This window comes from Capsicum annuum, chromosome 11, assembly GCF_002878395.1.
Source record: "Capsicum annuum cultivar UCD-10X-F1 chromosome 11, UCD10Xv1.1, whole genome shotgun sequence".
In the NCBI taxonomy this organism is placed as follows: Eukaryota; Viridiplantae; Streptophyta; class Magnoliopsida; order Solanales; family Solanaceae; genus Capsicum; species Capsicum annuum.
In genome coordinates, this window is record NC_061121.1 from 161,587,474 (window position 1) to 161,600,761 (window position 13,288).

Genomic DNA, 13,288 nt, shown 5'->3' on the forward strand with positions numbered 1-13,288 from the left:
TCTCTCTACGCCTCAAATGTTTTTATACTTTTCATATTCATTTGTTTTTCAATTTTTTTTTCTCGTTTTCATTTTTTCTTTTTTTCCCCCTTATTTTAATTCAATTTTCTCTACTTTAATTTTCTGTTTTTTTTTTCAAACATTATTTGATTCACTTCTCTTTAAAAAAAAAAAAAATCATTTGTCTCAGCCTTTGTTTTTGATTTTTTTGTTATTTTCTTTTTAAAATTTTATTTTATTTTTTTCAACTTTATTTTTATTTTTTTCTTCTCATTTTTTTCCTTTACCTTTATTTTTTCGTTCTCTTTTTTTTTTTTTTTTTTTTCACAATCGTATTTTTTTTTTTCTCAACATTTATTTTTTTGCTAATGAACAGAAAGTTGGGGCTTTGAGTTGTAGGTGACAAAAAAGTTTGAAAATGAGGTGTAGGTGACAAAGTCTTAGAGTGTAGGTGATTATTTTATTATGGATTAAGAAAGTTTGGTAAGTTTGAGAATAACCCATAAGTTTTTAAATTTATACTTTGATTCAAATATTTATCTAATATAACGAGAAACAGAGGGGAAAAAAGGCGCATGTCTCTCTCTTCTCATCCATTGTTTTCTCTCTTGGCAATTTTTGTTGTTCATCGTTGCTGCTGCTTTATTCATTATCTTTTGCTTCATTATCATCATCTTCTACTTCATTATCATCTTCATCTTCTTCTTGTTGACCATTGTTGTTGGTACCGCTATTGCTGCTATTTGACCAATTTCTTATGTCAAATTTTGTTTCGTACATTACTTTCCACTTTGGTATTACTTCATAGGAGACTTTGGTAAGTCAAATTATGATTTTTAGTTGAATTTGTCATTTGGGTAACTGCTATTGTGTTGCTTTTTCAACAATAGATAACACGCAAACATGAATGCAACATAAGAGTCATCTGTTTAAACAGATCAATCATATGTTGTGATAGATAAGACATCTGTTTCAACGGAAGACTCATATTTTGAATTCATGTTTATGGTTCTATAGTGCCGTAACATAAATCGAACAAATGGGTCATTTGTTACAACATATGACCTATATATTGCAATAGATTAGTTATCTGATGCAACATGATAAATATCTGTTGCAATAGATTAGTAAACTGTTGCAATAGAACCTGAACCCGATTCCAACAGACGTGTTATCTGTTGCAACAAGGTAAATATCTATTGCAATATATTAGTAACCTATTGCAGTAGAACCTGAACTTGATTCCAACAGACACGTCGTCTGTTGCAACAAGTAAGTCATCTGTCGCAACAAGTTAATTATCTGTTGCAACATGTCACTCATCTGTTGGAATCAGCTTCAAAGGTGCCTGAGTACTGTAATATCTATCCCAACAGGTGCTTTATCTCTTGCAACAGGTATATAATCTGTTGTAATATATGATTCACCTATTACAACAGATGACTCATCGGTTGAAATCAGCTTCAGGAGCGTAACATAAATCCTAACAAGTAATCTGTTGCGACTGATCGCTTACCTGTTGCAACTTATTTTTCACCTGTTGTAACAGATTACACATTTGTTGGGATTCATGTACGGCACTATAAAATGACTATTAACTTTTTTTTTAACAAATAACTTTATTTAGGTACCACTAATGGAGGGATCAATAACAATAGGGGTGAATTGTCATGGTCAATGGATTGAGAAGAGCAATTGATATGTATGGCATTGGAAAAATGGTGAAACGCTAGAGACAATAGCTATGACAGTTCAAAGTGATGTTTCGTATAATGATTTTGTGAACTTAATCATCAACTATTATGGACTGAATTGTCAACCGGAAGAACTCGTCATCAGCTACATGCACAACTCCTTTGAAATTTTTTAGAGGGTACTACCTTTCAAGATATCCGATTAGGATCAATTGCGTGCTTATCATAGTGATTCATCTAGGCTGGTGTGAAGGGTGTAAGTGGTTGAAAATATGAAAGATAATGAGAACCAGAATGTAGAAGAACAACAACAAGAAGACATCTTTGATGATAGGTTGAATGATCTAGACATGAATATTTTAGATGATGATCAAACACCTACGCCCATTAATGCGACCAATACGGTGGACAGTTCTTCTCGATCGACACAGTCTAGCAATATTTAAGATAACGGGATTGGCTTTTTCAATGGAATGTCATTTAATGACAAGAAAGAACTATCTACCACTTTATTTATTTCTTGCTTGAAAAAAGATTTCAGAATAAAGAAGGTGATTAATTCGAGCAGTGTCTTTTGCTACAAATATGCTAATCCGAACTACAAGTGGTGGTTGAGAGCGGTGAAGTACATAAGTTCTGACAGATTCGTCATTCATAAACATGAAAAGTATTACACATGTGGTTCGGAGCATATCTCGGGCCAAAATCCTCAAACCACGTCAAAGGTCCTCGGTGAATATTTCAAGAATAGTTTCCCCGATGGCAAAGACCCTTCTACAAGGGTTATGGCTAATCAACTCCTTACGAAATTGGGTGTTCTAGTCAGTTATTGGATGATATATATGGCCATGGGGATTGCCAAGGACTTTGTTAGGGGGACATACGAGCATAGGTATGCAGTCTTAGATGTCTACCGTTACATGATTGAGTCCATAAATTTTGGAAGTAAGACGGCGTTGTATGTTAATGAAAATAGAAGGTTCAAGTACTTTTTTGTATCTTATGGTGCTTGGATTCAGGGTTTTCGACATTTGAGAAAAGGTATAGCCGTCGACAGTACCTTCTTGAGGAGCAAGTATAATGGAGTTTTGCTAGCGGCGGTGGCGCAGGATGCGGAAAATCACATCTTTCATGTCGTTTTTTGTGTAGCAGACAAGGAATATGATGGTTCTTATGAATTTTTTTTGAACAACTGCGAAGCTGCGTCGAAGATACCGAAGAGTTGTGTTTTGTTTCGGATAGGTATCTAAGTATTCCAAAGATAGGTTCAATTTTCTTCACTTCAGCTTACTTTGTTTGTTGCATCAGGCATCTTGGAGAGAACATTCGGACCAACTTTCATGATCCTTTTTTTAAAGAGCAGCTAAAGCATATAGTAGAGAGGAGTTTTTAGACCATTTCAATCAAATAGCGAATATGCATCCCTAGGCAGCAGAACATCTTGTACATGTCAGTTTCGAGAGATGGAGTCGGGCATTCTGTCCGGCAAATAGGTACATTCTTATGAATTTAATGTCTCGTTTGAGTTACAAGTTTGGTATGATGTCGTACTAAGTGATTCTTTTATATAGGTACAGTATTATGACGTCAAACATAGCTGAATCGGTGAATTCATTGTTTGATGATGAAAGAGAATTTCCCATCAAGGCTCTGTTTGAAAAAATAAATAAGAATATGACCAATTTTTTTAACGAAAGGCGTGTGCAATTTGAGGGCGCAGGAACCCCATTTGTTCTAGAAGTTAAAAAAATAATATCAACGAATATCAATTTGGGGAATAGGTTATTATCTCATCAAATAGCAGATTACAAATTCAGTATCATCAGTGATGGTGATGTTGCCACGGTCGATCTTCAAACAAGATCATAGACGCGCAGAGTTTTTGACTTGGACAAAATACCTTGTCCACATGTTATGGCAGCGCTTTGAGCTCAATACGATGAAAAATATGGATCTAAAATTTATGATCACTCTTCTCCAAATTATTTGGTGGAAAAATATACAATGGCATATAGTGGGCATATTACTTTGGCGCCTCCCAAAGAATCTTGGGTTGTTCCTGCAGAGCTTTTGGAGAAATTAATACCTCCTCTATATATTGACCCAAGCACTATCAAATCGAGAAGAAAGACATATAAGAGGAGGCATGGAGTCGGAGAATCATTTTTATCAAGAAGAAACAAGTGCTTCGTATGTAAGCGCGCTGGCCACAAAAGAACTACATGCTCGAATCGTAATCCACCATGATCGTTGTAATTGCAAAAACTTATGTTGTTATTTGTTATGGAATTTTATATATATAACTCATTGTTGTGAACGTAATGTTATCATTTATTATATATAAAATATCTTTTTAATAATTTGTGTATCAATAAAAAGAGGAAAAAATATGAACTAAATACAGCATACCACAATTATTTTTAACAGATTACCCATCTGTTGCAACAGATGGACATTAGCTGGAAGAACACAATACAGTTTATCAAACTAGAATGTTTTCCTCCAATGGATGATAAATCTGTAGCAACAGATGGATAATCTGTTGATAGAAACCCAATCGATGACCAATCTGTTCCAACATACGGTCCATTTGTTGAAAGAACTCAAAAGCCAAAATTGCTATTGCTACTGGATTCAAAATTGCTCCTTACCTCCAATCGTCGACATGTTAACATGTATGTTTAGAAGAAAAAATAGACAAAATGAAAATTGAATAAGAATTAAAAAGCCAAAGTCGACAAAAATAAATTTTTCATTAAACGAAAAATAAAATACATTAGGTATAGAGTTGATATAGATAAATTAAAATACATACGCTAAAAAAATACATTCCAATTATTATTATTATTATCATCAGCATCATTATTATTGCCAGCCGGTCAATCAATCGACAGCAGGAGGGTCCTCATCAGCCTCTGCATTTCTCTGAACATCTTTGCTCTCACGGTGACCAACTCCCTCTTCAGGTCGTTAACCGTCCTCTGAAGTTTTCGCACGGTGTCGTACAGAATAGAAATATCTCAAACAGGATCAGTCATATCTAGAACATGCATGAATTGACAAAAAACGTAAACACAAAAGTAAAGAAAAGAGTTCGAATATAATACAACATATACTACCAGCTGGTAGATTTACACAGAAAAAAACTTACCTCAACGAGAAAGGAATGTACTCTTTGAATAGAAGTGGTTGAAGATGTAATACGAAAAGAGAAAATGCAAGAAATAAATAAAAGTGGAGTAGAATGAAGAGTAAAGAGGGACCTATTTATATAGGATTGAATCTGAATGTGTTAGACAAAAAGGCATGACTGCTCAACTCCATTGTATTAATTACATTCAAACTGCTGGCTTTTTATTTTCTGTGAAAAGTCGTGACTTTTTCTTTTACATTAAAGCTTCTCACCCTTTCAAAATGGTTTGAGACGTAACAACAACCGTTATTATTGAGAGGTTGCAATAGATAGTCCATCTGTCACAACAGATAACCTATTGTCGCAACAGATTTACCATCTGTTGCAATAGATGATATGCATGTGCAACAGATGAGACATTTGTTGCAAAATATAAATTATCTGTTGCGACAGATGGAACATCTATTGGAGGAGATAATTTGATTTCTTCTAACAGCTGATTCATCAGTTACAATAGATGGAGAATTTGATTCATCAGCTGTTTTGAATGATCTACCATCTATTGCAACAGATAGTCTGTATGTGCAACAGAAGAGACATATGTTGCAACATATGGATTATCTGTTGCGACAGATGGATCATTTGTTGGAGGAGATGTTTCGATTTCTTCTAACAGCTGATTCATCAGTTACAACAGATGAAAAATTTAATTCATCAGCTGTTTTAAATGTGTTAGACAAAAAGTCACGACTGTTCACCTCTTTTTAAATAGCCATCCTATGAATAAGCATTGTCTGAGATTGATGGGGTAGGAAGAATAAGGTGCGTGCAGATGAATAGATCTATTTTCATGTGTGGGAGTTATGTATTATTGATCAGGCTATCATGACAGACACACGTAAAGTACAATAATTTTGTGAATGCAGTTTTTTATCGATTAGACATTGATCCTTCAAATAAGATCCTACATTTTACAGTTTAGTTTGATAGGTGCGACTGATAAGGTCGAAGGGTTCTAAGACGGTGGTGTCAATACTCTGTTACAATTTAATGACGATTTATTTCAAACTGATTTTTTTCTTGAGCATCAACATGCTCATCATCACGACTGGCATCAGTATCAACAACTCCACCCCCAACACCTCCAATAGAAGCACCGAAATCTGTTACAGTCGGTTGGTCATGAAGAGCTTCAATATTAGGCTGACCTTGCCTAACTGCTCTTCTTATGGTTGTTTCTCCAGCAAATTCCTTCTTTATTAACTCCACCGTTGGGTCTGCTATTATATCAACAAGACCTAGAGTAATAAAAGAAGTCATCCCCAACTCCTGCTCAATAGTCACGATCCAAGGATGCACAACCTATAAAAAAAGACATATACATTAATGTAAATCATATAATAATAATTTGCACTTAGTTGGGATACATATTAACACAATTAATTTATGCAAAAGGTGATCTATCTTTCGCAATAGATTAACAATATATTGCATTTGATTACTTATTTGTTGCATAATTTGCAGTAGATGGGTAATCTATTGAGTCAGGTTTAGAGACCAGAGCAACAGATGGTTAATCTGTTGAAAAATATGGATCGTCTGTCGTAATAGATTACCCATCTATTGCACTAGTTGCAGTAGAAGGGTAATTTGTTGCAACAGACAACCCATCCGTCCCAATAGATGGCACATCTGTTTCAATATCTTTCTTTGAGTTAAATTATTTTACTCGAAAGAAGACGTACTGCATCATCCCGAAGGTTAAAGATACCAGCCTCCTTAATTCTTGTGTTGCTCTTTGCAGTCAACCACCTAAGTATCCTTAGATGGGAAACCTCATCGGGTAATTTTTGAACTGCTTTCGGAGGGGAGGAATGATTTGAAATGCCCAAGCCTAAAATATGTAAACAGGAGGAAAGAAAAAAAAGTCATAATAATTATTCAGTATAAATTAATGGATGATTAAACAAATAGTGATTAAATTTACCATGAAAGCCCAAGGAAAGCCGTATAATATAGTCGTCTTTGGGGATAGCTTTGTCAGTAAATATTTGATAGTCAAGTAGTAGCTGTCATATCCCTAGGGGTAATTGTTGAATTTTTCAAAATCAACAACAAGCTTCAACAAATAATCTTCTATGACTTTGTTGACGTCTCTTGCCAATATAACGACATGGGCAAACCAAACTAAGAACAATTGCTCCCTGTACTGCTTTGGTATGGTATATCCTTGAGATCTTCTATCAAATCCGCCGCTTTGTAGCTACGTCCAGCAATGTCCAACAACCCATCTGTTTTTTCCTTTTGTTTGTTCATTTTGGTGGGTGGTTGCCTGGACAATGCCTTCCATCTATTTGATGGTGATGGTTTGGCTGTCCTGCTTTCCTTGGACTTTTCGGGGGGTGTTTCCTTGATGAGAGGTTCTTCTGGACGATCGCATCTTAAGGCTATCACTATGGCAAACTCTTTCAAGCCAAAACAAACTGGTATGCCACAATAGTTGATCCAGATTTCATCCATCTTTTTTTGCCCTTCTTCGAATATTTATCATCCCCCGCGTACTTGATCCTGCGCTTGAGAAGACCATATACCATGCTCATTTGAAAACGGACAGTGTGGTCCTCATGCTGCTTAAGAAAGTGTCCAAAGCAGCTCTTCTTAAAAGTCTGTCTATGTTTTCATTCTTCATAATATTCCTAAATTCATCAAAAGGTTTCCCCAACTGACATTTAAGTACAAGATCACCAATTACTTTTGCAGGGTGATCTATCGGCATCACAACTTGAAACCTATTAATACTAATAGTTTTGACAGCTTCATGCTGGGATTTTGATCTTATTTCACGCCCCATTGGTGAGGCATTATCATCTTGTTTATCTTCTTCTTCCTCCTCACTTTTATTTTCCTCACCAGCCTCTATATACCCTTCTCCATCTCTTTTTTCATAACTTTTCTCAGCCTCATTTTTTCCTGACTGAGTTGTTCAGGAAGTTCCTACGAATCCATCTGTACTCCAACTTTTTTTGTTGGGTGGTCAGAAGTTGATCCACTTTCAGTTTCTTTTCTTTTGGGAAACATCTTTTAACTACAAACAACAGAAAAACAAAAAATACATTAAATTTGATGTCTGCATAATTTTTTTTTAAAATTTAATAAATTATTATACGCCACATTACAAATAAATACTCCAACGGATAACCCATCAGTTGGAACAGATAGGGAATCTGTTTGAACACCTATTTAATATCTCCCAACAGATGTTCCACCTGTTGCAACAGATGGACCACCAATGCCACCAAGACCACCACCAATGCCACTAAGACCACCAACAATGCCACCAAAACCACCAACAATGCCACCAATACTACCACCAAAAGCACCAAGACTACCAACATCACCATCAAGACCATCAATGCCAACAATACCCACATCAAGACCACCAAGACAGCTAACACCACCACCAATGGCACCAATACCAATACGAACACCAAGACCAGTGACACCACCACCAAGGCCATCAATACCGACATAAATACCAACAACCACCAATAATACCACAAATACCATCCAACAATACCACGACAGTCAACGAAACACTACGATAAAAAATTAGGGTTTTCTCGGGTTCTTTCTACGTTATTGAGCATCAAAACTCAAAATTCCTAACCCATTCTCGAAGGTAATACAACTAAAAGTTTTATTTTTTTATCATAATCTAAAAAGCCCTAATTTTTAGAATAATGAAGGGTTGAGCAATATGCTAAGTAGTTGTTGTTTGTATTGTAGAGAGAGAAAAAGTGAGAACTCGAGATTTGAATGATGAAACATTTTTTCTGCAAATGGATGATTTGTATTGGGTTGATTTGTATTTTTTGGAAAAGAATGACAAGTTTTGAAATTATTAATTTGGTCTGAATTGATCTTAATTATTTTTTAAAATCAATTGCAAAGAAATCTATTGCGACAGATGATTGAGCTGTTGGAAATTTTCAAACAGAAATTAATATCTGTTGCACCAGATGACATATCTATTTGGAAATCTTTTTTTTTAAAGCAATCTTCTGTCCGAATGAATAAAGATAAAATACTACTAAGATGGTAAAAAATATTTCTTAGATAACTCCATTTTGCAAAATAGACACATTGAAAACTTTTTTTGGTTTTTTGACACGTCTTGAAAAATTAAGTATTTAGATACTAGGTTGACATCATCACTTCTTATATACAACCTTAGCACACACATAGTTTATTGGGATATATTATGTGTCAAGACTATTGGGATTATTCTTTATATACCACGTAGTTTATTATCGATTCTATTTCAAGTCTATTAAAAAATCTAATTATTCAAATGAACAGATGAACAAACGAGCATTTATGAAACAACAAAAAAACGGCTGCACATCCACTCACACCCTGTGTTAATTGGGTATAGGCTAGTTCCTTGAATTCCACTGATGCACGCATCTACCTAAAACTGATCGGGAAGACCAAATACTTCTATTTTAGTCTATATAAACTACCATAAACTATACACAATATTCATCTTCTTCAACCCAAAGAAATCGATAAATTTGACCAGATGTCGAGCATTCCACTTAGACCACAAAGGAGGGTTCGTTTCCAGTGTTGCCACGACATTCTCCTCCTTCGAAATGACCTGGGCTGTCTCTTCTATGGTTTGGGTCAGGATAGGGAGCACCTCCACGTGAAATCCGGCATATCGCCTAATTTTTACAAGTGATCATGGAAAGGCTGAACATGCGATCCGAGGAGTTCATCATCCCCACCATCCCCTTAGTTTAGGTTTTAATTGCTGCTGTAGTTGTAGTTGTGAGTTCATTGCAAAGAAGCTTTCATGGCTAGGGAATTTTTTAGATGAAAGCTTCATTTTTTTGCCCTTTTTGCTCGTATTTTACTGTAAATATGGTGTTAAACCATTGCTGCAATGAACTTATGAAATGAGTGTTTGAAATTTTGTTTGCAATGCCCTTTCTGTTTGTCTCTACTTTAATTATACAATTGTGTTCTTGGTTGAAATTTTACAATTTCCCCTGTTAGAAGATGAATGAAATAGTTGTCAGACGTCAAAACTAATGGTCTATCTTAAATATATACGAATTCATATAGGCTAATGGATAATGAGTCTAGTCTATCAATGATTATGTGGATTTCTACAAAATTAATTGCACATTCGATATAGTATATGATTGATCGAGATCAATAACTACGCATGACTGTCTATGTAATCAATGGATTCCATTATGTAGGTTCATGAAATATAAATAATTAAATAAATGTAATTGTGTCAATTGTAAATCACAGACTACAGGCTTTGCCACTAATAGACCATATTGTTGGACCTCTTGCATAGACCGTAAATAAAATCGATGCCTTCTTTGCATTGGGTGGCTACTAAACCGTATAGATCCACACTCGGTCAGTGCTAAGGTATATACTGGTTGGTGCAACGGTTTAAAAAAATATTAGTACATAGTCAAAGATATAAATAATTAAATAAGGGAAAGTGATTTGAGGGCCATATATTGTGTCCATTATAAATTCTAGACTTAAATCCTTATCAATAATATACCACATTAGTTTATTGCTCTTAGTAGCATATTTGGAAAATAAAGGAAAACTTAATTAATAAAATAATAAATAATTGGATTTTATGCAATTAAAGGATCTTGAACAAGTCATGTGATCGTATAAGAGTCCAGGTAAAGTGGAGAAGTTGATCAAAGATGTGTGCGAATGGGTAGTGGATGGACAAATGAATTCCTCACAAGGTATTTGTGCTTTGGTAAACATTTTCCTAAGGATGTTGGTTGTTCAACCACAAGTCATCAACTCATACATCTTTGATCACCACTTTCAATTTACTTGGACTCTCATACGATCACATGATTTGTTTAGGCTCATTTAATTGCATAAAATCCAATTATATATTATTTTATTAGTCATGGTCTATGAATATGTATCCTCGTCTAGTGCATTTATTAATGAAGTAGTCCGTAGTTTATGCTAGACTATGCTTAGTCATTTACTCGACCTTATATAATCTAGAAAGATTGGCAACTACTTCCACAATTAAATAACTAAATGAGAATATTTATTTATAGACCATGACTAGCACATATTTTGAAAAGGATTATTTAATTAATAAAATAATATATAATTGAATTTTATGCAATTAAATGAGCCTAAATAAGTCATGTGCTCGTATGATAGTCCACGTAAATTGAAGGTGGTGATCAAAGATGTGTGAGTTGATGACTTGTGGTTGAACAAATGATGAGTTGTGGTTGAACAAATGAATTCCTCACAACATACTTGTTCTTTGGGTAAACATTACCCTGAGGATTTTGGTCGTACCACCACTACCCATCCTCACACATATTTGATCACCTTTTATAATTTACGTGAACTCTCATACGATCACATGACTTGTTTAAGCTCATTTGATTACATAAAATTCAATTATTCATTATTTTATTAATTAATTATTTCTTTTTTTTCTAATATGCTACTAAGGGAAATAAACCAATACGGTATATTATTGACAAGGCTTTGCATCTATGATTTACACTGGAAACAATCGATGGACCTCTACAAACCAAGATAGTTACTGAATTAGTGACAGAATGTAACATATAACAGTAAATTTGTTTGTCGTCATTGTAAATATATGATTTATTCAATCGATCGTGCATTCATTCTAAAAATTATAAAGAACTTCTATAATATTTGCCATCGACCTCTATAAATTAGAACTATAGCTGAACTGGTAACACAATGCAAACAACTGTTTAATCTAACAAGACAATGGAATAACTGAACATAATTTCATCAGTAAATGTCATCATTGACATGACAAATATATGTAATTCAATTATCCATAAAACAAAATCATTAAAAACAAAAAAGCATTAAGAGAATTTTTTGTTCCAAACCACCGAACTACATGTTATCATCATTGAATTTCTTAACAATGCCCATCACATCCACTTTATTTTCTTCATGTTTTTTCTCCTCTTCTTCTACTTATTTCTTCTCATTTTTTTCTTTTCTTCTTCTTTGCATTTCTTCTCTTCTTCAATATTTTCGTCCACCTGTTCAGCCACTCCCTCTTCATCAAATGTCTTCTCATTTTTCTCTTCTTCTTCTTCTTCTTCTTCTTCTGTTTTCTCCTCATTTTCTGCTTCTTCTTCAACTATCCTCTCCTTATCTTTTTCTTCTTTTTCTTTCTCATCTTCTTCATCTATTGCCTTTTCCTCTTCCGTTTCTTCTCTTCTTTAGTTTTTCATCTGCTGCAGCAGTGTTAGTCATTACGACTACCAGTTCTTCAAGGTTGACTTGATGCCGACCATGAGGGGACTGTTGAGGTGCACTGCTTTGTTTTGAAAGGATAACAAAAATTATGCAATAAAATTAAATCGAAAGAGCAAAAAATAAATTAGTTTACCTCATCTTGATGCTTCTTCTTATGCTTCTTGATTCTCCTCAACCTCTCATCTTAAACAAAAGAAGCAAGATTGAGAACACTTTTCTCGAGCACAGCAACATACTCATGTAGGTCATCATCATTAGAAGTGTCAGATGTAGTTTTGATTCCACTTGAACTAGTATAATCACAAGCACGTGATGGACTTGGAATATAATTGTGATAACCCAAATCTTTGTCTTCGTCCGCAATCTCCGTTGATGAAGTTAGGACAGCCATGCCTTTTAGCTTTGCCTTCAAGGCATCGATTGACTATCCTTAACATCATCTGTGTATGGATTCAATGTTTTCATGTATCTCTGCTTCATCTCACAGATGGTAAGGGTAAGGTACGGGTGCAGATGTCTCTAGTAAACCAAAGTCATCGTTTAATAGCTATTTTGCTTTACTTTTTTCTTTACAAATAAGAAATTGAAGATTTAGTTATGATTAGAAATCAACTTTCTATCTTTATCCCGCAGCTCAAATAAAAGCCATGAAACAAGTAACTGGTAAATTAAAATTAGAACTAGCGCAATTTGCAGAATTAGAAGCCTTTGCACAATCTATAAAAAATAAATATAAATTATATGACATTCACTAATATAATAATATTCATATTATAATAAGTATAATTTGACCTTTGAGCTGTTTCCTTACTTAAATGGGTCTCCTTTCATTATGTTTTCACACTTCGACGTGTTCCATCTTAGAAGCCCGGGAATGGGCAAAGGAGTATCCAATGACTTACCAGCGTACCTCTCCTGATGACAAAATGCCTTATATATCCAAACCTACAATTAATAGAAGCATAATTAAATCTACAGGGTCTATGTATTATTACATAAATAGGTAAGAGTCTGTAATAACTCAATAAGATGGTAGATTATACGTACCAGAAATGCCTAGGGAAAGCCATATAACGCGCACGATGCATTATTCCTCTTCACATCAGCTTGGTCAAATTAATCTTCT

General features: G+C 34.5%; 1 protein-coding gene across 1 annotated transcript; it reads right to left on the minus strand.

Moving 5' to 3' along the window:
* Positions 1-5,874: 5,874 nt before the first annotated feature.
* LOC107846369 (ctenidin-1-like) lies at positions 5,875-8,394 on the minus strand. Its single transcript, XM_016690776.1, has 2 exons — positions 8,124-8,394; positions 5,875-5,990 (listed from the first exon to the last, which is right to left on the minus strand). The coding sequence occupies exons 1-2, from the start codon at positions 8,392-8,394 to the stop codon at positions 5,875-5,877; spliced, it is 387 nt and encodes a 128-aa protein (XP_016546262.1).
* Positions 8,395-13,288: the final 4,894 nt, after the last annotated feature.